The sequence below is a fragment of the Acartia tonsa genome, chromosome 12, assembly GCF_053477335.1.
Source record: "Acartia tonsa isolate MP-2025a chromosome 12, ASM5347733v1, whole genome shotgun sequence".
Taxonomy (NCBI): domain Eukaryota; kingdom Metazoa; phylum Arthropoda; class Copepoda; order Calanoida; family Acartiidae; genus Acartia; species Acartia tonsa.
The window spans coordinates 42,568,829-42,596,282 of NC_137271.1; the positions used below are offsets into that span (position 1 = coordinate 42,568,829).

The 27,454-nt window shown below is 31.9% G+C and overlaps 1 protein-coding gene across 1 annotated transcript in view; it reads right to left on the bottom strand.

The window, feature by feature from the left end:
• Positions 1-27,454, bottom strand: part of Dis3 (exosome complex exonuclease RRP44-like protein Dis3) — a 104,454-nt gene that overhangs the window by 18,767 nt on the left and 58,233 nt on the right. The window contains exons 23-32 of the mRNA XM_080179158.1: positions 26,494-26,623; positions 26,012-26,095; positions 22,742-22,853; positions 21,566-21,635; positions 20,121-20,192; positions 18,095-18,173; positions 17,590-17,610; positions 6,434-6,510; positions 5,590-5,646; positions 583-640 (exon numbers count right to left, since the gene is read on the bottom strand). Coding sequence (XP_080035284.1) covers positions 583-640; positions 5,590-5,646; positions 6,434-6,510; positions 17,590-17,610; positions 18,095-18,173; positions 20,121-20,192; positions 21,566-21,635; positions 22,742-22,853; positions 26,012-26,095; positions 26,494-26,623 — 760 coding nt within the window. The remainder of the gene's footprint in view (positions 1-582; positions 641-5,589; positions 5,647-6,433; positions 6,511-17,589; positions 17,611-18,094; positions 18,174-20,120; positions 20,193-21,565; positions 21,636-22,741; positions 22,854-26,011; positions 26,096-26,493; positions 26,624-27,454) is intronic.

Genomic DNA, 27,454 nt, shown 5'->3' on the forward strand with positions numbered 1-27,454 from the left:
ATAAAGGCATTTGATGCTATTTTGACTCTAAGTATAACACCTAGTTAACATAAATCAGAACTGGATTTTTAAATCATTTCAGTGGTGAGCCAGATCGAGGTGAGCAAACTTTCCACCAATGAGAGCACAGCATTTTATGAAATGCCGCGCTGTGATGGGCTAAAAATTTGGCGCACCTTGATCTGGCTCACCACTAAAATGATTTAAAGATCCAGCTCAGGTGATAGCTATATTCAATTTTTCTATTTCCATTTATATTAATGCTAGGAAACCTTGACCTATGTTAGGCATGTGACATTAACATGTGACTTGGTGGTCTGAGGGTGTTTATACTTTCTTTAGAATGTTACAAATTAAAGAATTTTTTTACTTTAAATGTTGGATATGACGTTTCTTTTGTTTGTTCGTTAAGTTCTCGCTAACCACTGAATCAATGGTATTCCACTTTTATTCCATTGATCAGAGTATGGTTTTAGGCTATTTTAATGCCATAACTCCCTAAGATATTAGAGGCACATCTGCTAGTAGTTAATGAACTAATCCAAGTAGCACAGCTACTATATAAATAACTAGTTTCTTTACCTGTACAGCGTTCTGTCTGATGTAGAGAATATAGCCAGTCTCGTCTCTCCTGCGGTTCCTGTAAACAAGAGGCATTTTAGTACATCTGATACCAACAACGAAATTAATTTGGGGAAAAAAATAACAAAACCTATACGTGATTTTCAGCAGTCGTTGAGGGGCAGCATATAGAAGAATTAACGACCTTTTTTATCTGCCCCCCAAATATTATTTAGATTTATTTCACGTATTTGCTATACCTTTTTCCTGATATTAGTTACACTAAGTATTTTTAATCATGATTGAGGCTAAAAGTAGCAAAATTTGCTAATAGAAAGTAGAGGAGATTAGAAACTAAATATATTAGAGTTGTATTGATTTTATATTTTAAAAACCAAAATACATTAAAGATGATTTCCTAAACATTTGGTCTTTTACTGTAATAGGTATAGGAAATGTTGCTTTTGTCGATAAAACTTCCCCTACAAATGCATATTGCAATGGATATAGAATATAAGTTTATATTATGACAGAGAAAAATTGTCGTTGATTTAGGTTGCTAACATGCACAACACTTATTGGTCCGTTCGTTCATCTAGTAGAAGGGGAGGTGATGGGGTAAAGGGGATGGATCGTTAATTTAGCCAGCTACAAGTTATAATTTAATAGGGTTCATGATAATCTTGTGTAAGATCCAAGAAATAACAAATCCATTCATTTTGCTTAAAACACGTTTCTGCTAATAAAACTATTTTAAATATTTTATTAGCTGGAAACTTTGAAAAGTCGAAGAGAACATGAATAAATTTAAGCTGTTAAAAATAACTTTGCAAATATTGTTGAAAATTAACCCTATTATATATTGTAAAATACAACACTTAAGTTCTTAAGGACAAAGCAAAAATTTTAAGTAGGGGGGATTATGATTTAAAGCAAATACTTCATTGAAACCAGGTATATTTTGTATCTTCTGACAAGAAAAAGGTCACAAACAATAATAAACAAAATTACCCTTTAGTAGATTAAAATTATGGCTGAAACATTTGGACACTACCAGTTTGACCTAACCAAATAAAATCTAGTAAAAGTACCCAACGAATAAGATAACTTGATTATAAAACTTTGGGTACCAGTGGAGTTAACAGCCCAATGTACACTTCTTCCCTGGGAATAATAAAATTGCTTAGCTACGAAATACAAATTGCGTAGTACTGTTGTTAGACACTACTAGTTTTAAACTAACCAATCAGTCAAAGTACCCAACGTTTTTGAGCTAACAAAACATTGGGTACCAGTGCAATTAACACCCTAATGCCCCCTCCCTCTCTGAATTATAAAGTAGCTCTTGGTTTAATAAATATAAATTGCATGGTACTGAGCTGGATCTTTAAATGTGTAGCCGTTGCCGTTGCCGCTGCCAGAGGTACAGCCACTAACCTAATAGCGATCTTTAAATCACAGCCACTTTTTAAATTGTAAAAATATGAAATAAAATAATAATAATAATACGTAGGTAAACACTTCAAGCATTTAAAAATCCATGTTTTATTGGCAGCACTGGCAGTGGCGACGGCTACGGATACGGCTAAAACTACGGCCACGGCTACGGCTACGGCTACACATTTAAAGATCCAGCTCAGTGTTTAACAAACTCACAGTTATGTAAGTATATTATAGGTTAGCTTATTGAGATACTTCTAATAGGATTAAAGGTTTTCCTCAGGGAAAAAGGGATATGGCACATCACTAAACAAATATTTTGTCATAAAAATTAAGGGGGGGGGGGGTTTAATGCAACCATCTCGTAATCAGTGAGCAAATGACACTTAGAATTCGAATTTCGATCTGAACTTTTGCATGAGTAATCCTTGGTAGGTCTATTTTCCCTAAATCGAACAAAAAGTTGGAAAAGTAACGGCTAGCGGCTCAGCCGTTCAGCCGTTTTTTTGCCTATTTTCAGGGTAAATCCATCATCAATTACGTAGGAATCGACGTTTTAAAACATATTTTTGGTTTAATTCATGTTAAATGACAGCAATAACCAATTTTAAAACTTCTAGTACCAACAACTACCGTCTAGAACCGTTTGATAGCGTTTTGGAGTAGAAAAGAGTATTATGTTGAGAGAGGTTTCGTGACTAATTTGCAGTATAAATATCAAAAAAATGGCAAAATAGCTGAGCCGCCAGCCGTTAGCCGTAACTTTTCCAACTTTTTGTTCGATTTAGGGAAAATATACCTACCAAGGATTACTCATGCAAAATTATAGATGGAAATTCGAATTCTAAGTGCCATTTGCTCACTGATTACGAGATGGTTGCATTAAAAACCCCCCCCTTTTTAAAAGCGAAGCTTTTCTATTATTAGGGTTGGTCTGTCCGTCCGTAAGGGATAGTTCTTATCGTTAATTTGGCATGTTAGAATTGTCTTATCGATTTCAAACTTGTCAGGATAATTCCTGTAATAGAACCAAAGTTGTATCCTAACCACTTTATCTTATTTGATGGTTCAAAAACGTTAGGTACTATTATTGAAGGTCCTATGACAAACGCAGGAGTTCCAAACGTCGGAGTGGACAAACGTAGGAGTGGACACTTAACCTAACCTAACCTATTTTAGACTATCTTATAGTTTTTTTAAATGCCTAACCCCTGCGGGGGGCTTATTTGTACATTCATATCTTAACCTAACCTAATCTGCACAGAAATACTTAATTAAATTAATATTTTAACACTCCTGCGTTTGTCCACTCCGACGTTTGGGCCTCCTGCGTTTGTCATGGAACTTTATTGAATTGTTTATTGGTTTGTTTCATAACCAGTAGTGTAAACTTTTCAACCAATTATCTTAATTTACAGAAGGAGTAGTTTTGTCTATCACTATTGGTGATGTACATCATTATATTGTCCATTGTCTTATCCCTTAAAATTCCTGTTTTTTACTTAATATTTTACAAGATGAAAAAAGGGAGATTGTGAAGAAAAGTAAATATAATAAAACAGACAAAAAATTGAGGCAAATAATTTACACAAGTCCGAACCAAGGGCACACACACTATTTTTTGCTAAGGGGACAGTAGTGAACAGTGACATTTTTTTCTGTTCCACTAGATTTTTTTCTTCACTTTCCCTTAATGTAATAATAAATCTAAAATAAAGGGATGGGAATATTAGTTTATCGTTTGATTGATTATTTAAGCCAGGTTACGTTTGGGTTTATAAGGTACTACTAGGTAGTCCCGCAGGGTTTAAAATCCCGTTAGATAGAAATGTTCATCTCTCCTTTGGTCGATATTGTAAAGAATATACCCTCCTTAATTAATATTCCGTCTTGTGGATGGATGAAATTCTAATAATAATAACTTTATGCCTCGCTGTGTGCATCTTGTGGAATTTTAATTTCAACTCAACATATTCTTAGCAGTAAGGCTACTTTACAACCCATATGATTCACTTATACATTATACATGCCTTAATTATTGATTGAGTTGTCCAAAATTTTAAACCAATACTTTTTCTCTACCTAATGGGAAATTTAGTTTATCTTAATTAGGGGGGTGTGCATTTATATATGTTAAAATTGTCTTTTTTCTTCAAATTACTAATGAAAACCAAATCATTATTATTCTACTCTGTGCTATTTAATGCTATTTTACACAATATTGTTATATTTCTTTCAGAAACTTTGCTCTAAATGTAATATTCGTTCTTGATTGTATGTATGCATGGAACGGTACCTGCAAAGAATCTATGAGATTAACTTTTGTACAATTCACATAAATATGAAAACTTTTAAGAAATGGCTTTGAATTTAAATAAAAAATAAGGGATTTGGACAAGAATAAGAGTTTTAAACAGAAGAGAAATTCCAAAAATTTTAAGTCTTTACCTAGGGAAAACAAAGTCTCATTCTTTGCAAAATTTGTCTTTAAAAAGATAAACTTTCAAAATGTCTGCCAAGTGAAGAGGGGTTGAGGTGCTCGTTAGACACTTTAAGGGAAACACCAAACTATTAAAAAACAAAGATATGTGTATAGGCAAAGTCTTATTATAGTTAATCCCATATTGACTAAAGGTATAATCCTATTAGGTCCGTCCATATTCTTTTAGATTTCCGTAGTTTTAGCAATTTAATTTTCTCTTTCGGAATTAATCCTTATACTAAAGTAACAGAATGTTTGTCTGTTTGTCTGTACCGAAGGATATCGCTAACTGCTGAACCGATCGGGTTCTCCTTAACAGGGTAGCTTCTCATAGGTCCCGGGAAGGTTTATAACTATTTTGGGGGAGGGTACCACCACCCTCCCAAGAGAAATCACAATAAAATCGAAAAAAATTGAAAAATTTCCGCCGCTTAGTGTCGCTAGCGTAGTCGCGCTGCGTAGAGACATGAATTAAACAGCTGATAACATAGACTAATTATTTCTCAAATTAGATATTTAAAATAACAGAAAAACATTTAAATGCCACTAGAGGCCTCTAGTGGCGTAGCCGCTAGTTAAATATAGAAAATAACAAAATTTCTCCCCATATCTTCCTCCTTTAAAATAAAAAATAGATTTTATAAGATTTTCTCCATGAAGTCTCTCTGTTAGAGAAAATAAATGTAGGAAACCTGCCATATTCGGGCGAGGTTAATGAAAATTGGCCATGACATGGTTTTGAATAATGTGTCGTTTGGCAAAACGTGTTTTTCATGTCAGTCTGTGTGTGTTTACCGAAGGATCTCAGTAACCACTGAACCGATATGGTTCTCATTTACAGGATAGCTTCTCATAGGAAGGTTTATAACTATTTGGAGGGAGGGTTCCACCACCCTTCCAAGAAAAATTGCAAAAATGACCCCCTCCAAAATATTTCAAAAACATTTCTTTTTAAAACTAAAATTGAAAGTGGTAGTCGACTTACCCCCTCCCCCACCCCCCGGCCTAAAGAGCCCCTAGAGGCGTCTAGGAGCGTAGCCGCTAGTTCTATAGGAAAATAAGACACTAAGATGACATAAGTGATGACACTAAGAAGAACAGCTTACCTGAAGAAGAGATGAGTGTAGAGATTGACAGAGGCTCTTCCTGCATACTGGGCCATCCTAAACATTATAAATTAATAACATATTATTTTTGGGCTTTCCTAACCATTAACAATTTTTACAAAGAAATGGGTAGGTTTCTGGTAGAATCCGTAAAGGTGTGTGTTTTAAGGCTTAAAAATAGTAGTAGAACGATAATATTCACTAAATATGTGCATTTCTTATTGAAAAGAACTACCTATAGACAATTTTTTTTTATAAAGTTAACATAAATTTTTATCGTTCTACTACTGTTTTTAACTTATAACACATAACCTTTACGGATTCTACCAGAAACCTACCCCTCTCTTTCTTTCAAAAGAAGGTTTTAAAATCAGACTGATTGTTGTTTATTTTCCTAAAAGCCCCAAGATAGACTGATTTCAAGATTGTTTTCGTTGACTTGTAAGTTAGCTAATTTTAAGTTTATGTTCAATAATCAAAGTTCCGTTTTTCGTTAGTTTATTACTTTAGGTGCCGTTAGATTAGGTTATATTGGGTAGCCTCGCAGCGTTAGGGGCACCACAGGATATGGCCGCGACACACATTGGTTATGTATAGTGCGTGCGAATGCCTGACCGGGAGATATCTAGGTTTACTGAGTAAATCGAGACAGTTCCCTAATGAGTTTACTAGACCCATAAGAACACGATGTTGGAATAAATAAGTCACATTACTGGTTAGAGTGTATAAAAATTTTCAAAATTGAAAAAAAAATTTCTAAGAGGATAATACCAAAAAACATTTAGAATCACTGCTGGGAGGTGCTTAGAATCACTTGCTCTCGTTCGTGCATACTCCTCTTTACCTGTGTCTGTAGTTGATATTTTCAGCAATCTTCTCAGTTCGTTTCTTATCCACCAGGTTAGCATAGGTTGCATCAGCCTGAGGGGTTGGGTTACAAACACATTTAAAATTATAAAGAATAGGTACCCAAAGTTTTTATAATGAAATTCGATGGTTGCATTATCATATTTTTGGCTCAAAAATTTTTGTGAATCACCATTGGGGATGCATATAAAGGGGGAGGTAAGTTGTGCTAAAATTCAGTAAAGGTGTGAGTTTTAAGGCTTATAAACAGTAGTAGAACGATAATTATCACTAATTATGTATATTCCTTATTGAATAGAACCATAGACAAAAAAATATTATTTATTTATATTTTGTGAACATTATCTTTCTACTATTTTTAAAAGCGAAGCTTTTCTATAATTAGGGTCGTTCCGTCCGTAAGTCTGTAACGGATAGCTAATTTAGGCATGTTAGAAATGTCCTATCGATTTCAAACTTTGCATGGTGATTCCTGTAGTAGTTAGGTACGATTTAGAAAGCGAAGCAACTCTATAATCATTACCAGAATGTCCGTACGTCTATTTTAAACATGTAGATTTTTTTACTTTTTTAATATCAAATTGTTTTGTGATCTTCATCCGATTGATCTGATTTTTGGTATATTGATTCCTGAGACAACATAGCATAATGTTATAAGCTAAGCAACTCTATAATTAAGTCCTAAAAATGTAAGTATGAACAATGTACATAAACCTGTATCAAGCAGTTTTTCAACAAATTTACTTAAAATTTTGCTTCGACTCTTATACATTTATATTCTGCTTATTCAGTTCTGACAAAATACAAGTGATAATGTCCGTTTGTCTTTCCGTTTCAGTGCTTCGCTTTTAAGGATGTTGTCATCCTTGTTAAGCCTTAAAACTCACACCTTTACGGAATTTTAGCATAACCTACCTGTACCTTTATCGTCAATTTGTCTTATCTCTTGAGATTTCTAACTAATTCCTAAATTGAATGGACACAGACAATTAGATTGATAAACCTTTGCTTGAGAGCCGTTTTAGGGATCTTAAACAACAAGTAGATATTACCAATGACAAATTGTAAGCATAAAGTTTCAAAGTTAAAATAATAAATAAACAGGATATTTTTGGTTTCTTAATAAAAAGAAAGAAAAAACGTCATATAATACAAAAGAAACCAAAAGTTACTTCCATTGAAAAGAAACAAAAAAAGTTTCAAAGAATAGCTGACTTTCAAAATTAAACTAATCCATGACGTAACTAAAAATGTTAGTAAATAACTAACAAGGATAACAACATCCAATGCGCGAAAACGACAACTTTAAATCAATAAAAATCTACCAAATTCTCACTTTTTAGTAAAATAATTATTAGAATGACAACATTCATAAAAATATTTTTGATGTCTTTTGAAGCATGACCGACGGACAGAAGGACAAAACAATATAAAGACTAGATGCATATATGTTATAGGAATCTTCACTGAAAATTTCTTCTGAGTTAATCACATTTGATCCCCCTTGGCGTTACGGACAAAATAACTGACGGATGTACAGACAATGTGCATTAAGGGGTAGCTTCGCTAGTAAAAAATATACGTAAATACAATGATATAATTCTCGTGGATTTGCTTAGCTTTTGAGACTTATTCTTTATTGTTTAGACATAATAGGTTTTAGATCAAGAGCGATAATAGGAAAAGTTAAGTATACACTTATCATAGAAAAGATTTGCTTTCAAAATATATTAAGAATGTAAAAGTATAAAATCATGTATTTTAGTAGATAGATATTCAAACTTGAGTATTAATAAACAAGAATGGCAACATCTATGATAGTAAAGCTTATTAAAATCATATTTTTACAAAAAGTCAAATAAAACAGGCAAATTTTAACTTTAAAATATCAATAATATTGCTCAAAACGTACAACACCAAAATAGAATGTTAGTTTAAAATAAAGTTTAACAAATGTAGAAACGAGTTAATACTTTCATAATAAATGTACTAAGTATAGATCATAAGGATCTAGTCTTGGGGACTCTTTCCGTCTGCCAGCAAATTGCTTTCTGCTCTTTTGTAGCGACTTGGCTGTGCTAATATTCGCGATGCTATAGGCTGATATTCAAAGACCCAATTTAAGTCGGTCCACGGGGTGGGGACATACAGATATTATTTTACTTTATTAATTTCATATTTAAAAATTATATTTTCCAAGTTCTTTCTTTTTTTTTATTTGTACAGAGACTGACTGACATACTCCAATTATATAAAAGCTTCTCTTTCATAAGATAAAACTTGAAGTAGATAAAATTAACATTTCAGAATTTTCTCTGAATTTTCCTCAAGAATATTTCATGAAAGCAAAGCGACCAAACTTGAGTAAAGATTTAATTATTTTAATAAATTGCATTACACATGTATTACAATGCAATGTATTACATACTTTTGAATTTACATAATGTGAACTTATGTACAAATTTTCAACCGAGGGCAATAATGGGATAATTCGGTTTCAATCAAGACCAATTTAATCCGCATGTTCAAGGAAGGTTTCTAACTATCTAATCCTCCCAAGAGAAATCGCCCCAAGAAAAAATCTCCCTTCCCTCCAAAAATTTTTGTTTACTTTTTCAAATTAGAATGGACCCCCCCCCCCCCCCCCCACCTTTCCTTCAAGTGTCCTAAATGGCATTTAGAGTCTATCATAAAATAAAGTTAGGGAGGAGGGATCATAAAAATTTTCAGTCTAGAAAAATCAAAGTTACTACCTACAAATTAAAGATAATAATTTGAATGTAATATCTCTGTTCATGTTTGCATTAAGATGTATGAGATTTAATGAAGAAAAGTTTGAAATGTTTTTAGTTTGTAAATCTACTCTGCAAGTATACTGCACTTGGAACAACCATCATACCCACCCTATTTCAAGTCATGTGTATACCAATAGCAGGGGCTGCTATTCAGCCAACTAATTCCATTTGAAATTGCAAAAAATTAAATTTTTTGTTGGAGTAAAACTTGTTTTTTTTGTGAAACTGAAAAGGAAGTGGGTAAGAAGGGGGAGAAATCAGGGAAGGGGGTTGAGGGGAAATTTTCATTTAGAATTGTTTGTCAGAATCACCTTCCCTTTTCCCTGGCCAATATAAGCTTATCATGCGTATAAAGAGAAGGTTAAGTCAAGGATTTAAGTGTTTGTATTTGGTTTAGTAGAATACTTGGTGGTTAGAGTAAAATACTAGAGAGGGAAGGGGTTAAATAACTGTATTTTCCTATATTTATGACATTGTGCCGACTGTATGGGTCTTTGAAAATCAACCAATGGTGTTGGGAATATAAACTTAGCCAAGTAGCAGAAAACAATTTGCTAGCAGATGAAAAAGGTCATTGGAAAAGGGGGGGGGGGGGTAGTTATCAGAATAATACATCTTTGCTATAGATTTGTTACTTGGAGTTTGAAAGACAAATATTTTACCATGAAATCTTATTTATAAGCTACGAGAGAGGGAGGGGGGAATGTTTGGGTTTTCAGAATAAGAGATGATACCAGCCATCCAACTTTGTAATGAAGGTGCATCCCAGCCAACATAAAATCTTAGCTTAAAAAGTTAAAATAAATAAACTTTAGATTATGTTCATCAGGCTAAAAATGTAGCTAATCATTGGCCCTCAGGTAATACAAAGCTTTCATAACGGATCTTGGACAAAGTAGCTTCGGACAAAGTAGTTTCAGGACAAAGTAGCTTCAGGACAAAGTAGCTTCAAGACTAAGGAAAGTAGCCTCCACTGTTAATAATGGTCATGGCCGCAGCACTCGGCCCCCTGGCCTGCCTAGCCGCGGGCGCTCAGCCCCCTAGCCTATAACCTAACCTAACCTAACCAAAAAAAATTTAAAAACATTATTAAAAATTGTAAAAACAATATCAAAAATTGTAAAAATCTATCAACAACTTTTTGCAAAATCCACGAAATTCTAAACCACCTATGTATTATCAGTTGATGATATTTTTCTTAAATCAATGTTCTAAGGCTTTACATAGGTTAGGAAGCTACTTTGTCCGAAGCTACTTTGTCCAAGATCCTTATATAGTCATGCTTGTTAAATAAATTGTACAATTTACTCAATACCAAACAAGTTTACACAGTTTTTCTTTTAGTTAATTTTTTCCAAAATTGACAAAATATTATGTCTTAAACCATACCTATTAGGGTGGGTCGATTTTGGTCAATTTTTTTTCTAAGACCAAAGCGGGGATCTGCAAATGATTTTTATGAGAATAATATACCTCTGGATGATTTAAAATTTATCTTAAAACCGCTGACGACAAATCCTTCAATTGTATAGCTATTTGTAAATGGGTGTCAAAAATTTATTGAATCAGAACTATGGCTTCATGGTGCTCCCAGGAAAGGCATTGAGGAGTAGAATCAGGAACTTTTAACCGTTTCAAAAAATCTTGTTCCTAGCCTGAGAAAATCTCAAAAAAAACCTCTACAAATTGGAAAATTCTCAATAAACCTTAAAAAATGGTGGTTTTTTAGTCATTTCTAAGGCCAGGAACGAGATATTTACAAATTTACATTTACAAATAGCTATACGTTTGAATGTCTTGTCGTTGGTAAATAAAGGGTAAGAAAGCAAAATATGACTTTAACTGACTTATAGTCAGAAATTCATTATCAAACTTGGGAAATGCACAAAAATATTTAGCCCTCTAGCACTAAAAGTAACTGAGATAATATGTGGAGAGTACCTGAATGTCGCCTTTGCATATCTTTTATTAATTAAATACATTTTTAAGTAGTCGCATTCTAAAACTCAATTTTTAAAAATTCTTTTTCGGCCAGAAATTTTATTTAAGTTAGTTTTATCTGTTGCTCATCCCCTCTTTGCCTAATTTCGATATTAACCCGCCCTATTACCTATTTACCTAAGTTCTGACCAATACGAGAAAATTACAGAACAAAACTTTTAATTAAAAATTATTTCTTAGAATCTTCTGCTAAAGTGAAAAAAAAAATAATTTTAGTTCTAAAAATTGATTTAATATTTGTAATTACAAAACGAAAATAACTAGAAATTTTGTAATTTTTTCGTGGTAGTTTATATGTACAACAAAATGTTAAATAATATTTAAGGTACTTAGTGAAGCTACTTTACAGATTTGCTACATTATTTTACATTATTTTCCTGTTGAGCCTGCTAATCGATATATCATTACTTGGATGTTGCACCAGATTTTCATGTACTCAGATAAAGTGATGTTCACCGCTGACTAAAAAACAAGGATGACAACATCCATAAGTAGCGAAGCACAAAAAATCGTCGATGGGAATACGTACAGGTAGATTTAAAAGGTTTTTACAAAAATCAAGAATAGATTTATTGGTTAAAATAAACATGAAACCTTGTTTTATTTTGCATGATGACGATGGTCAAAGTAAATTATATTTAAGATGCTCATAACAATGGGAAAAATTATTTTGATACTGATATCCCATAAAAGTTTGAACATTGCATCAAAATAAACAAAGATATGTGGAAATATGTAAAACATATAAAAATAGCCAAAAACCTGATAAAAGGCAGTCTGGCCGTCATGGTTGTTTTATTAAAACGACAAAAAATTTAATTTTTAAATCCTTAACTAAAAAAATTTGGAAAATCGGACCATATACACTGAAGATATGGAAAAATATATAAAAATAGCCTAAAACCTGCCAAAAAGGCAGTCTGGCCGTCATGGTTACTTTGTTTAAAAGACGGGAAATTTAATTTTGATATCTATAACTGAAAAAATTTGAAAATCGGACTATAAACACTGAAGATATGGAGAAAAATTTTAAATATATAAAAAACAGCCTAAAACCTGCTAAAAAGGCTGTTTTCTTTAAAAGACGGGAAATTTAATTTTGATATCTATAACTGAAAAATTTTTGAAAATCGGACCATAAACACTGAAGATATGGAGAAAAATGTGAAAAATATAAAAATAGCCTAAAACCTGCTAAAAAGGCAGTCTGGCCTTCATGGTTGTTCCTTTAAACGACGGGAAATTTAATTTTGATATCTGTAACTGAAAAAATTTTGAAAATCGGACCATAAACACTGAAGATATGGAGAAAAATGTGAAAAATATAAAAATAGCCTAAAACCTGCTAAAAATCGGTCCGAACGCCAATGATGTTTTATAGTCAATTGTGCTCCTTAATTATGGGAATGTTGTCAAAAAAATTCAGCATTCTATCTTTTATAGGAGCTGAGTAAATCCCATTTCCCCCATAGCGTTACGGACTGACTGACGGACGGACAAAGCGAATTATAGAGTAGCTTCGCTACTAAAAACCAATAACCACTATACACCACCTTCCCTCCTACTGGATGAATGGACTGACCAATATATGAGATCCTTATTAGCACGCTAAATTGACGACAATTACCGAAAATTACGGCTCTGGCTCAGCAACGCTGATTTTGGGGAAAAGTAAAAATGGGGAGCCAACCCCTTCCAAAAAAAAATTCCCTCCCCCCGAAATTTTTTTTACTTTTTCTTTTAAAATCTAAATTAAGAAATTGGTTATCCAATTCAATTGCCCCTTTAGGCCTCTAGGGGCGTAGCAGCTAGTTAAAACAAAAAATACCATAAGTATGAAACCAACTTAGTTCAATATATCTAGGATAACCATGATTTAGTAGTTTCATTTTTCCTTACACATAATTTATTGCTCTTACAAGAAAATTGATACAGCACAAGATTGATATTTTTTGAAAATTTGTATGTTTAATAAAAAATATATCGCTCTAGTTTACCTGTGAAGTGACTGTGGATCAAATGCTTTATTAATGTCAAGCTTGCACAAATTAAACCTTATATAAAAATAACAGGGTGAATATCTGTCTGTCTGTACCTAGGGATCTTACTAGCCACTGAATCGATATGATTCTTATTTACAATGTAGCTTCTTATAAGTCAAAAGAAGCTAAATAACTTTACAGTAGTAGTTAAATACGTTTTTTGTCAAACTAAATATTTTTTTTTGATAATTTATATTTGCAGATAAAACCCTTGACATAATTCTGTAAACTGACATGTGTAGGTATAGAATAATATATTTTGTCGAAAGAAAATCATAATTAACGAATGGGAAATTAAATGTCGCATAAGGCTTTCTTAACATATAATATAACTTTCTTTGTCACAAACTATGTGTTTTGTGTTTATAAAAGAGGTGATATACAACTCTTTTTTTTACTGACCTATTATATATTGACTACTAAAATCATGACCTTCCTTAGATTGATTAAGTGGTAAAAACCAAGGTTTTTTTTTAAATAACCCAAACCAATGGGTTTTATTAATAAAACCCGGGTATTTTGGGTTCTTTTTTGGGTTTTATTGTTTTCTAAGTATTTTTTCCTAAAGGCCAACCTTTTTCTGACAGAGACCTTAAAAAACACGGAATATAGAATGTAAGATGGAGAATTTATAATTTTTTAGATCAGAAATATAATATTCCTCAACTTTAAGGTATAATGATACTCCTTAATATTATAAATAATTGCCAGTCATTATGCTACAAAATTCTATAGATAAGTTAATATTGTTTTCAATGTAAATCATTATTATCTACCTAATACCTATCTACCTGATTTCTTTATATAACTCACTGTTAATCAATTTTTTTTATCAAGAAATCTTGCAGTGAATTGAGGTGGATTCTTAAAAAAATTGTTTTCGTGAAAATCCACCAAAATCACATTAAAAATCTACAACAAAAAAAACTTAGAAGGATTATTAAAATATTTTATTTAATTTTTGTGATTTTGGTGGATTTATCACGAAAACAATTTTGCCCCACTAAGCGATTAGTGGGGCAATTTTTTTTTAAGAATCCACCTCTGATATTAATATTTTTTTTGCCAGACATTCCTTAAATAAGTTGCATTTATGAAATGTATACATTTTCTTTTGTAACAAAATGTCTAGCAGTTTCCCTTAAAGTGCCTAGCAACCAAAAAAATCTCCCCCCCCCCTCACATTGAATAAAATTGATTATGAAGAGGGGATGGAGGTTGTTTTTGAGTGTATTGTTTACCTAAGGTAAACTTAGCTCCACCTTTTTTTCGATTTATTTGAATGAAAGCATAAAATATTTTTACTTCTGAAGTTGATCAAGTATATGACTTTTTAATAGGTACTTTGATTATCTAACATATGAATTTTATTTATTTAGATGCACATAAGAAATGTGAAATTCATCATAAGCTTGTGTAATATTTAATTAAAAGTTTTAAAGAAAATGTTAATTAAGAAGGCCTTGAGTCTCACTAAATTCCTTAATATCAATTCAAGATATAATTAAAGTAAATTGCACCGTGTTAAATATTTACTTTTATAACTGTACCATGTTCTTAATTCAGTTATCCAATAAAATTTAAAATATCTATATATGAAAATTGCGGATTCGGATTGTTAGTTTTTAAGACTTAACCACGAATTAATCGCTTTTTGAGGCAGATTTTTGTAAGAGTCCGAATCCGACCCAAAACTTCGGCAGATTGCCAGCCCTAGAATAGTTATTACTCGCATCGTATTATTAACAACTTTCCGCGGATATAGAATGTACAATTATAAGATTAAAACCAGCTTTTTTAGCCGGTGCCTTCGGCAATAATGATTGTACATTTTTATATTCGTAGAAATCTGGATATAATACGATGCTAGACATAATTTTTTCGTATGGATAAGAACTGGTTCAACGGATTCGAATGAATAGGAGAAAATGATTTATACTTGTTTTACAACAACAATTTTGCAGAAATACAAATGTTTGGATTACTAACAATTCTATATATAGCCATAATCTGAAGGAAGAATAGTTTTACTTTTACCAGACATGTCATACGAGGGAAAGAAAAACAACTTTATCTAATAATTCATTTTAAGAATTGTCTTTGCTGATATATTCATCTTTCACAAGAAGAAAATTCTAAATGTCATTTTTATGAGAATTTTATGGTGAATTTATAATGTACATTTTCTTAAGCCTTCCAATTTGAGTGTGCACTCTGTTAGGATAAATGAGATAATTTTGTCAATATAATGAGAATTTATGTTTTTACCTCTCACAACCAAAATATACTCAACTACACACACAATAGAGATAATAAAATATAGAACATTCAATAATTTCAATTAGTTTTATTTAGGCTAAATAGAGTAGTTTTTAAGAAGGAATAGAAAAATATGACAAGTTGTTAGATTACAATATAAGGAATAGAAGCCATCATGTTAATACCAGGTACTAAAGCCTTTTGTTACACAGTCATTGTTTAAGTTCCTAGCTCAATCCTATTATATAAAGTAGTAAGCTTTTTTGTTATATGAAGTAGTGAGCTTTTTTGTCTGTAGCAAAGGAACTCTCTTAACTGATACGTTCCTCATTTACAGTGAAGCTTCCAGGGAAGGTTTTTATGTATTTTGGAGAAGGGTATCTCTTCGCTCCGAATAAAATTTGACCCCGACCACCTCAAGTTACCGTAGAGGCCTCTAGGGGCGTAGTCTCTAGTATAATATTTAAAAAAGTGAGTAAAATTCACTCTACTTTCACTCTAAAACAAGTGTTCCAACTTGTTTGTTTAGAATAATAAATCATTATCTTAGAAAATTAACACTGAAGTAAACCCATAAATTATAATACATGTCTAACCTATAGGTTGCTAAAACTACACAAAAACAAACACTTGGGTTTTAGAATTAGAAAAGACAGTTACGTCTATGAAGTTACTTCTTTCCATGAATCATATTTATAAATGGGACTGACAAAGCATTGATAAAATGGATTTATTATTACTTGGATCTAACACCGAATTATACTGAACTATAACAAAGTGAAACATTTAGCTAGCTAAAATTTATTACTCCTCTTATCCATCACCTTTACTCCTTGCCATCCCCTCCTAGTGGATTAACAAACTGACATATAAATTATGTCCATATTGGCAAGCTAAATTGACGACAATATTTCCCCTGTCATAATGATTCTTAAATATACTTTTATTATGAGTTTTATATTCAAAATAATAAAACCATTGTATAATTCAGTGGCTATTTTAATGTTACATTTGCAAAGTAGCAAAATACAAGCAAATTTTAAAACCTAATGAATTCTGTCAAAGTTTTAAAGAACTATGTCTAGTGTAATAATAATAAATTATTATCTCAGACACTCACTCAGAGTAACCTCATAAATTATTATCTGAGCAGGTCTTTATTAAAATCTCATTATTCTAAAACTAGATGAGTTTTAGTATATTAAAATGTAAAAATGCTTAGAGAAAACCTTTAATTCTATGTAAAAGTTGTTTTTGTCTATATTATTTTAAAGTTCAAGTCGTTAATCTATAAATATAAAATTATACATGAGTTGTCATAAGCCTGTTGATGGCCAGGGAATTTCAAAAGCATAATCTCCTGTACCAGTTGTGTTTAAGCTCGATGTAATCAAATTATAAGATCGTAGTGAAATTTTTGACTGACAAGCAAATTAAATAGTGATTACTATTAATGACGAAAATTATAATACGTGTGGGTGTGTCTCATAGTGTAGTGGTTAGCGCACTACGCTGTGGTTGGGAGAAACCAAGTTCAAGTCCCTACATAGAATTTGCACTTGGTTGACAGATGCTGTCGCAATTTGTCAGATTATGATCACGCAACCTTCCCTGAGATGCCCTAAGGTTGTAAGGAGGGAGATTTGTAGAAAGTTAGGATTTTACCAATCAAGCAGTTTTAACCATGCTTTCCCTTTTCCATGCTCCTCGTATGAGAGTGCCATTAATTAGGGTGGCTTAGTATGGAACACCTGCCAAAACTCTAGGCCAGAGTGATGTAATAATTGAGTAGCTTTCACGAGAATTGCGGGTCAGCTTGTAATGTAACATAGAATACAATCAGCTGTACGCGAAGCTTACCAATCTAAGATTGGTCAAAGGATTCTTACTTCCAGTCTCCGTGTGCATCTGAGTCATAACTTAAGAGAATCAGGGCTACAACAACAACAACAATTATAATGCATGAAATCTAAGACACTTACTTTTATCTATGAATGAATGAAAAGGGAGAAAGTTTAAATGTGTTTGTATTTAACCTGAATTGAAACCGCCAACAGCCTAATGTATAAATGTATTTTTACACAACATAATACCAAAATTAAATATTAAAACTCCCTAAAACAAAACTTAAGTATTTTAGTCCAAGGAAAAAAAAACAAGAAACTTTCAAAAGGAAATGAATATACAATAGAATCTATAATACAAAGTAGAACGTTGTCTGTCTGTTTGTTTGTCTGTTTGTAGCGAAGGATCTCGCTAACCGCTGAACAGATCGGGTTCTCCTTTACAGGGTAGCTTCTCATAGGTCCCGAAAAGGTTTATAACTATTTTCTTTGGGGGTGGACACCCCCAACCCCCCAAAAAAATTAAAAATACCCCCCCCCAAAAAAAATTTTCTTTTTTTCTCTAACCACCTCTAAATTTCTCAAGTTTTAGTTTTGAAATAATCGATTCAAGCTGCATTTTACACTAAACTTCTCCAGATCTTGGAAGAGTTGTCGTTTTTTATCACTTTAGTTGTTGTATAAAAATATATAAATTCCTGTGAACAATGACATCTGCATATCTTCTGATTGGTGAGGTAAAATGGGTGTAGATCGGGCAGGCAAGACCATAATGCCTAAAAGAAATAATATTCTTATAATTTCATTATTAATATTAGGGTTGGCAATCCACCCAATTTTTAGGCCGGATTAGGATTTTTACACCCCCCTCCCCCCCCCAAAAAAAAATCAGATTAATCCGTGAATTGCGTATCCTTGTTTTTTTTCGCGGATTGCGAATTTTTGGATTGTGGATTGCGGATTCTAGCAATATTTTTAAAGGTCTTTTTATAAATAAAATACTTTTTTGGTTTTTGTCTGCTATAGTTATATAAAATTATTAAATACTATATTTGACAAATAATATAATATTCATTAAGAAACTACTCCTAAATCTAAAAATACAAATCTAAATATAATAAATAAAATTATTATCCTTAAATCTGGAAAATAAAGTGGGTATGATCTCAAATACACATCACAAGTAATTATAAAATTGAGGAAAATTTGAGTATTATCAAGGACTACATTAACTACATTAATATGGCATATATTTGAAAAAATTTCAATTTTCTACCACATAGTTTTTGAAATATCAAGACTTGAAAATCGTCTTTTTAAATTGCATATATCACAAAAAGACAATTTTCAGGTCTTGATATTTTAAAGACTTCGTGGTAGAAAATTGAAATTCTTTCAAATATATGCCATATAACTAGCAAAAACTATGCGGTTCACTAAATTAAGTTCAAATGCATTTCGTGAAACTACCCTTTGAGATAATTTCCTTTTATTAGAATATTTAAACTAATTAAGATAAAGGATAATAAGATGAAATTGTGGTATCCGCCGAGGATAAATGGCAGACACCGGAGTTCAATTAGATTACGGCAGTGTGACAGACGTGGACACCTTACTATAGAGAAGCTACGCTTCTCTAGCATTCACTAAATAATAATCAACATCTATTTCAGTTGTCACTTTATTGAAGGTCTAAAGAGTACTAAAGCTATATACAACAAACAATAACTACACAGATAGGAATAAATAATCATAACATAAAAGCATTATAATACATATACAATAGTCAGTTTGGGCAATAATGATCCCCCATCCCTGGAAAGGGTGGGGGAATTAACAATACAGTTTTAACCATAATAAAGCTTGTCAGATTCAATCATTAATTTTAGACATAGGGAGGGGGTCGGCAGACCCCTTCCCCAGGACTCGGGGGAGGGCCTTTGGCCCTTCCCCGAACCCCGGTCAGGGGTGCCATAGGCATGGCTCACGGTTGCCGAATACCACAAAATAATGTAAAAATTAACTTATATTTATATCTATCTATCATTCGCAGCGTTTATCTATCTTTCTATCTACATATTTTTAATAAAGGATACTCAATAATGCTACTAGCAAAATATCTAGCTTGCATCATGCATCTAGAGTCTATCTATCTATCTAGCTTACTATCTTCACTAATGTCTAATGTCTATCTATCTACTTACTTGAATAATGGACACTCAATTGTCCCACTAGCATAATATCTAGCTTGCATCATGCATCTAGAGTCTATCTATCTTTCTAGCTTACTATTTACCCTAATGTCTATCTATCTACTTACTTTATAATGGACACTCAATTGTCCCACTAGCATAATATCTAGCTTGCATCATGCATCTAGAGTCTATCTATCTTTCTAGCTTACTATTTACCCTAATGTCTATCTATCTACTTACTTTATAATGGACACTCAATAGTACCACTGGCAAAATAACCAGCTTGCATCATACATCTAGTTGCTATCTAAATATATTTTACTATCTACTAGAATATCTATCTATCTATCTTACTATCTTCATTAATGTCTATCTATCTACTTTGAATAATGGATACTCAATAGTACCACTGGCAAAATATCTAGCTTACATCATACATCCAGTGTCTCTATATATCTTACTATCTACCAGAAGGTCTATCTATCTATTTATTTTACTATTTACCCTAATGTCTATCTATCTACTTACTTGAATAATGAATACTCAATAGTACCACTGGCAAAATATCTAGCTTGCATCATACACCTAGTGGCAATCATCCTAAAATTATCAGAAAGTTGTACCTATTTTTGTAATAAAATGCACCATTTATTTTATGACATTACTAATTCGTAGAATATATGACTCTAAATCAATTGAAAGAAAAAATTGGACTTTAAAATCAAGAATATTGGAATCATATTAAATATGTAAAATAATGTTTCAAATGGACAAATTATCATGGTTATGAGTTGCTACACTTTCTAAATTGTACAAATGGTTACAGGAATCCTATTCATTGTGCCAGGTAAAGGTTGAAATAGATAGGTCAATTCTAACATGGATAAATTATCGATAAATATAGACGGATCCACCAAAAATATTTATATTGAAAAATAATACCTAATTAAATTCTGAATGATAATATTTCAACTAAGAAATAAATACCCTAAATTAATCTTAACAACAAGATAAGGGCTCTTAAAACCACCAATAACATTCTTAATCAAATTAAAATAAACGGAGACAGTATTGTGCATTGTAGCAATAAAAAGATGAAAAAGACAATAAACTGTAATGCATTATTATAGGGAAAATATTGACACATGTAATGATAATATGTAGTTTAATCAGGTAGTCAATATTAAAACAATTTCTTGTATGGTTTCGAAACCAGTTAATTTTTTTATGGATTAGAACAGGTTTTGAGCCAAACTGAAAAATCACTGATAAAATTCATAAAATTATTCTCTGTTTTGTTGGACCGAGCCTTAAACTAGAAACAACTAAACTGAAATTAATGTAATAATTTTATTATTTTACTTTCCGCGGATAGCTGTGCGATAAAAAAAAATAATAAGGTGCGATAAAAAAAAAAAACTATTCTCGATTATTTCTAGTGTATTCGTTTTCCAAGGAAAAAATCAAAGCAAACATTTTATATTTTAAATAGCGTAGGATCTGTATTCCTAACTAGCTTTTACTGATGGACGGACAACCAAAAATTGACAAATTACAGAGTAGCTGTGTTACTAATTAGGGCTCTTAACAGTATCAGTAATATTCATTTTAAAAAAAATAAAAAAAATACTCGAAGGAAAGGAGGAAAATCTACAAAAATAGAATTAATTAATTTAATTGAATTTTAATACTTTAATATTTCTGCATTATAAAACACGCTTTCGATTGGGTAATTTTTTTAATTGATATGTTTTAAATTAAACTTTGTTAAAAGAATAATGATTTGCTATTAGCTAAAATCTTCTTAATACCTGAATAAAATAAAAGGCAACTGACGGAAGAAAGGTGGGGGGTCCCCCAAAAATCTAAAAACCTTTCATAGACTTATGTAATGAGATTCACATCAGTCCAACTTTAATCAAGATTTTACATGATGTTACATTTATATAAGAATTAATGAATCAAATGTTTACCTGAGCATAGTATTTAGGTATGGTCTCTTTCCATCTGTAGCGGAGTTCAGCGAGTCTGCCAGCTGTTTACCTTAACAGATAAACAATGGATGATAAATTGTTGTACACCCTCAACAAAAATACCCCTTATTTTTATTATATTATTTGTAGAAAAGTTTGCGCACTAAAGCTTTGTTAAAAACGAACAAGATCTAATAAAACTTAAATAACCAAAGGTAATAAGCAAGTTTTAATAAGAAGAATTATTAACAATCCACCCTTTCTCTCTTGGGAATGAAAGAATCAATTAATGGGAAGAATGTTTGAAATCTTAAGATTTTTCTAAATAAACAATCTCACCTTATATAAAAAAAATCGGAAAGAATAAAAAGAACGGAGAGACAAATCTGAAGATTGTTGGAGTAAAGGTTTGAAAAGTTCAATATTAATCTACCAAAGGCAAAATTTAGTTTATCCCTTATAGGGTTGGCAATCCGCCGAATTTTTGGGTCGGACTCAGATTCTTACAAAAATCCGGCAAAAAATAAAGCGGATTAATGCGTTGATTGCGGATTCTTGTTTTTTTTTGCGGATTGCGGATTCTATCAATATTTTAGAAGGTCTTTCTATAAAATAAAAAAATTCTAGCTAAAGTAGAAATTTTCTAACCCTCACTTAACCTAACCTAACCTAACCTAAACTAAGCATGAAAAAAGCTACTGTAAAAATAAATTACAAAAAAAAATTTGGAATGCTACCCATCATTTTACTTGTAGCTAAGAAATAATAAAATACTTATTTGGGTTTTGTCTGCCACATTCTAAATTTAAGTGCTACAAAATTCATAAAAATTAACAATCCGAATCCATTGTTTAAATTGCGGATTACGGATTCGGATACTGGGTTCAAAAATTGTCTAAAAATTGAACGGATTGCGGATTCGGATTGCTAACCCTAATCCATTATATGGCAGGGGGTATTATACCATCTTTATATCCCTGTTTTATTCATGTTTTATTTCTTAAGTTAAAATAAAAAGAACCGGTTCTCATTCATACGAAAAAACTATGTCTAGCATCGAATCCAGTTTTTAACGAATATAAATATGTACAATAAAAAAACTGGTTTTAATCTTGTAATTGTACATGTTATATCCGCGGAAAGCTGTTTATAATACGATGCGAGAAATATCTATACCTGTATCTATTATTATTTCATGTCCCTGCTGCTTGGCGGCCTTTACCAGCGGATCAAAGTTGGATGGGGGTGGGGCAGGATGCCGACGTAACATTGCACAATCAGGGAAATACTGAAATTTAAAACATTTAACATATTTTTCTTTGAATTTGAGATATTGTCTCCACAAACTAATGGAATTACAGAGGAGATTACAAAGTTTTCCGTTTTTTTATTTAGGGGGGGGGGGGGGCTACTGCAGGCTAATCACCTTTCTATCCCCTTCAACTTTGGAAATACTGGAAGGTTGCGTGATATATTGTGACAAATTGCGACTGTGAATCAGAATATTTCAATCCAATACTTACAATTATGCAAAAAAACAACAAATCTAATTAAATAAGTAATTATGTTTTATGTTCTTTTCTTTAATAGGTTAAGGTTTTATACAATAATTTTTAGACCCTTGAGTTCTTTATTTTCCTTCTTCTACCTCTAGAAGTTCACAACCCCTTAGAAAAACCCAAACAAACCCGCTGTCTAGAGCAGATGGGTAGGTATAAGTTACATATTTGACTCATTTCCCCCCTTAAGTTTCAAACGTCAACTTGAAGTTGTGTGTATTGGACATCTTTAACAATGACATAACCTTGAAAAATTCGTATTTCATAAATATTTATTTGCATATAAATACAATATTATGTATTTATATAAACTTCTACAAAGTTTAAAAGTTTTTAAGAATTTTTCTAGGAATATTTTAGAAAGTTGAAGTGGATTTTAGTGGAATTTATGAATTTATCTAGTTGAGTGACTTTCAAATTTTACTTTCAATGTATTGCAACACTATTTATTGAAATTTGGTCGGTGCTTTTCCACAAGTGGTTGATTAAGCATTGACACCCAGCCATTATTTTTGAAATAAATTGAAAATAAATGGGGGAGGTAGTTTTTTCTCCTATGCTTAACACCTGCGGGGGTCCTAACCATGCGAAGCCTTTACCTGCGATAACCTAACCCTACAGCGCTTCCCAATAACAAATATGACATTGCCTGACCTATAGTATTAAACAAACAAACGAAAAACTAACGCACAATTAAATAAAGAAAGGGTTAAATCAGCTGTCTTTAAGTGTTTTTAGGTAGAAAAGCAGCTTTGTTGATCTAAATATGGACAAAATTATCCTAGATTTTAATTAAAATATTTTACTGAGTGAGTAAATTACATCCACTCGTTTTAATAAAATATTTGAATATGTTAATTTGAGAATATTTAAATTTGCTAATGAATGAGATGCTTAATGAACATCGCAAAATAACGCAATACAAGTAAATCTCAGGGATTTTTAGGGATAAGACAATGGACGATAAATAAACAAAATAATCCTTCTGTAGATGAAAATTACTGTTTGAAAAGTTATAAACAAATTAGTTTATAACCATAAAAGCCTTTGTCTAACAAATCTGCAGGATTCATCAAGTGGTTAAATTTTTAGGGTGTTATTTGTTGTTTAACTATAGCTCATGAGTATGACTAATATTAAGAAATATGCTCCAAGTTTGCAATATACGCTAACAGTGCATTTTTGTCAGTTTGACTAAAAAGAGCATTTGACGAAAATTTGTTTTGATCCTGTCTTAGAAAATCCGCGAAAAATCTTTTTTGTCTTGAAATAAAAGCGGCCTATAGCAACAAGAAAGAAAAAAGGAATGAAGGAGAATAGTTTTTAAATTATCTTTGCTGCTAAAACTACAAAATATTCCATAAAACGCAATAATTGTAGTAAATGTTTATAAAATACTAATATTTAATAATTAAACCTTCAAATTAATATCAAACATAATTAGAATTTAGTTTTACATATTTAGTTTATAAATTAATAATGAATATTGAATAACTAACAAATTTTATAATTCAATGTAATTAATTTAAAAATAAAATGTTACTGAAGTAATGAATGTTTCTAATTTATTTGTACCTTTGAAAATAAAATAAGGCTAAGGGTGATTTCAGTAAGAAATTGTAATCAAGGACAGAGGCGTGCAAAAGGTGTATCCACCTCCCTACACCCCTGGAAACCCTTCTTTACAAGGTCCTACACCCCCCTGATCAGGGTGGGGAAAAACCCAGGGTTTTTTAAAAAAGCCCAACCCAACCCATAAAAACCCTGGGTTTTTATGGGTTTTTTTTGGGTTTTTTCATTTAGGAGTCAAATACATTTGATATATTGATGAAATATTAATGTTTATGTTGTTGTAGGTAAAAGGTAAGCAAGATTTCACAATAAACTAGATAGATAATGAAGAAAGCTGGCATTCCGATCAATTATAAACCCTTATTAGCAATAGTGCACAAAATATTCTATTAAGGGGGAGGGGAGGTAAAAGCTTCAAAACATGGAACCTACTCCTCTATTCTTAAGCTGTCAACACCCCTCCCCCCCTCCCAGAAATTATTAAGGTCTTTTCCTTTTTACAAACACTTAATAAAACCATCTGCACGCCACTGTAACTATTTCCTTTCATAAATTGTTATGTTTTAGTTTAAAAAATCAATTATGATTATGTAATTTACACAATTTATATATCATCAATTTAGTAGCAAAGCGTTTTCTGAAATTAAGCTTTGAGAGAAAGTAATTTCATACATTTGAACAATAAGTAGAGCATCATTTATACAATTACTTCAAATTTTTTTTATGTTTTTTTAGGTAAAATTTGCTTTAAAATGTTATTAACTTATTAGGTCCTAGTCTTTGAGTAAATAGAGGTTTAATTTGTAAATTTTAACGTGAAATTTCAATGTTTTTTCAAAAACCCAAAAAACCTTGGGTTTTTTTTCAATGGGTTTTTTAAAAAACCCTGGGTGGGTTTTTTTGGGTGGGTTTTTTGTATGCCCACCCTGCTCGGCCCCCTAGCCTATAACCTAACCTAACCAAAAAATTGTAAAAACATTATTAAAACTTGTAAAAACAATTGTAAAAATCTATCAACGACTTTTTACAAAATCTACGAAATTCTAAACCACCTAGGTAAGTATGTATTCTTAGTTGATGATATTTTTCTAAAATAAATGTTCTGAGGCTAACATAGGTTAGGTTAGGTTATAGGCTAGGGGGCCGAGCGCCCGCTGCTAGGCAGGCCAGGGGGCCGAGCGCTGCGGCCATATTGGAGACTATTTTTCTTAAGAAGCTACTTTTCTTAAGTAAATGTCCTGAAGCTACTTTGTCCGAAGCTACTTTGTCTGAAGCTACTTTGTCCAAGATCCGTTGGAAACCCCAGCGGGCTAACCTGATAAATTCTTTCAGCAGCAGAAATGTTAGCAGCCAACATAAATTCTTCCACCATAGAATTGGTTTCTCTCATTACTTTTGCCTAAAAATATAAGACATTTTAAAATTTACATTAAAATAGTAAGAAACTTGACCTTTCCTAAAGTTCAATTTTAATACCTAGTTAGTAAAGTTTCCAAATGTTTTATGCAAACGAATGAGAGTTACACAGTAAATGAAAATCAAATCGGTTCAGTAATATCCTGCCTCTTTATACTATGTGTCTGTTGTTAAGGATCTCATGAAATGGCTCTCGTTTACAGTGAAGCGTTTAATAGTTCCAGAGAAGGTTTATAACTATTTTGGACAGTTCTACCCTCCCAATATCCTAAACAAAATATTTTCAAACGTTAAAGTAGTGCATGGTTGACAAACCCCCCCCCCCTCACTTTCCTTCAGGTGTCTCTAGGGGCATAGCCACAAGAGAAATATAAACTCTACCTGAACATCAATAGGATCCGCAGTCTCGGAGTCCACATTGAACCTGACCTCGCTGGATGCCAGGAGCAATGCCCCAGCATCAATACGGCGCTGCTTCAGCTGTCTTGACAACTTCAACAGAATTCTCAAACTGAAATAGAAGTGAGTTTATACCATTTAAAATATGTTAATGCATGTATTTCATCTTTGTACACCAAATTAAAGTAATACAATTGAGGGGAAGGGGTTCAATAACTGTATCTCCCCAACCCGTGGACCATGTGCAGACTTTCACTTTGGTCTTTGAATATCAGACAATAGCGTCGGAAATATTTACATAGCCAAGTCACTACAAAAGAGCAGAAAGCAATTTGCTAGCAGACCAAAAAGTTCCCTAACGCTGGATCCAGTTAGTTATCCGGATTAATATACATCTATATTTATAAAGAGGGAGGTCATTTTCTAGTAAATCCCGTAAAGGTGTGTGTTATAAGGCCTAAAAATAGTAGTAGAACGATAAGGTGCTCTATATATTGGTAGTCCCTATTGAATAGAACAATAGGGAAATTTTTTTTTTTTTTTGATAACCGTACCTGGAATATCTTTCAAAAATACGAAATTTCTATCAAACGCTTTGTTTGGCTCAAACTGACAAAAATTTAAAAAAAATATAATTATAATAATAATGTTTTCTATAGGTACAAGGTAAAGGTTAAGAACAATCTATACCATTAAACAAAGGAAGAAGTCATTCTTTACAGGTTGATTTATTATAATTATATTTTTTTTATTTGTGTCAGTTTGAGCCAAACAAAGCGTTTGATAGAAATTTCTTATTTTTTAAAGATATTCCAGGTACGGTTATCAAAAAAAAAAAAAAAATTTCTTCCCTATTGTTCTATTCAATAGGAAATACAAATATATAGAGCACCTTATCATTCTACTACTATTTTTAGGCCTTATAACACACACCTTTACGGGA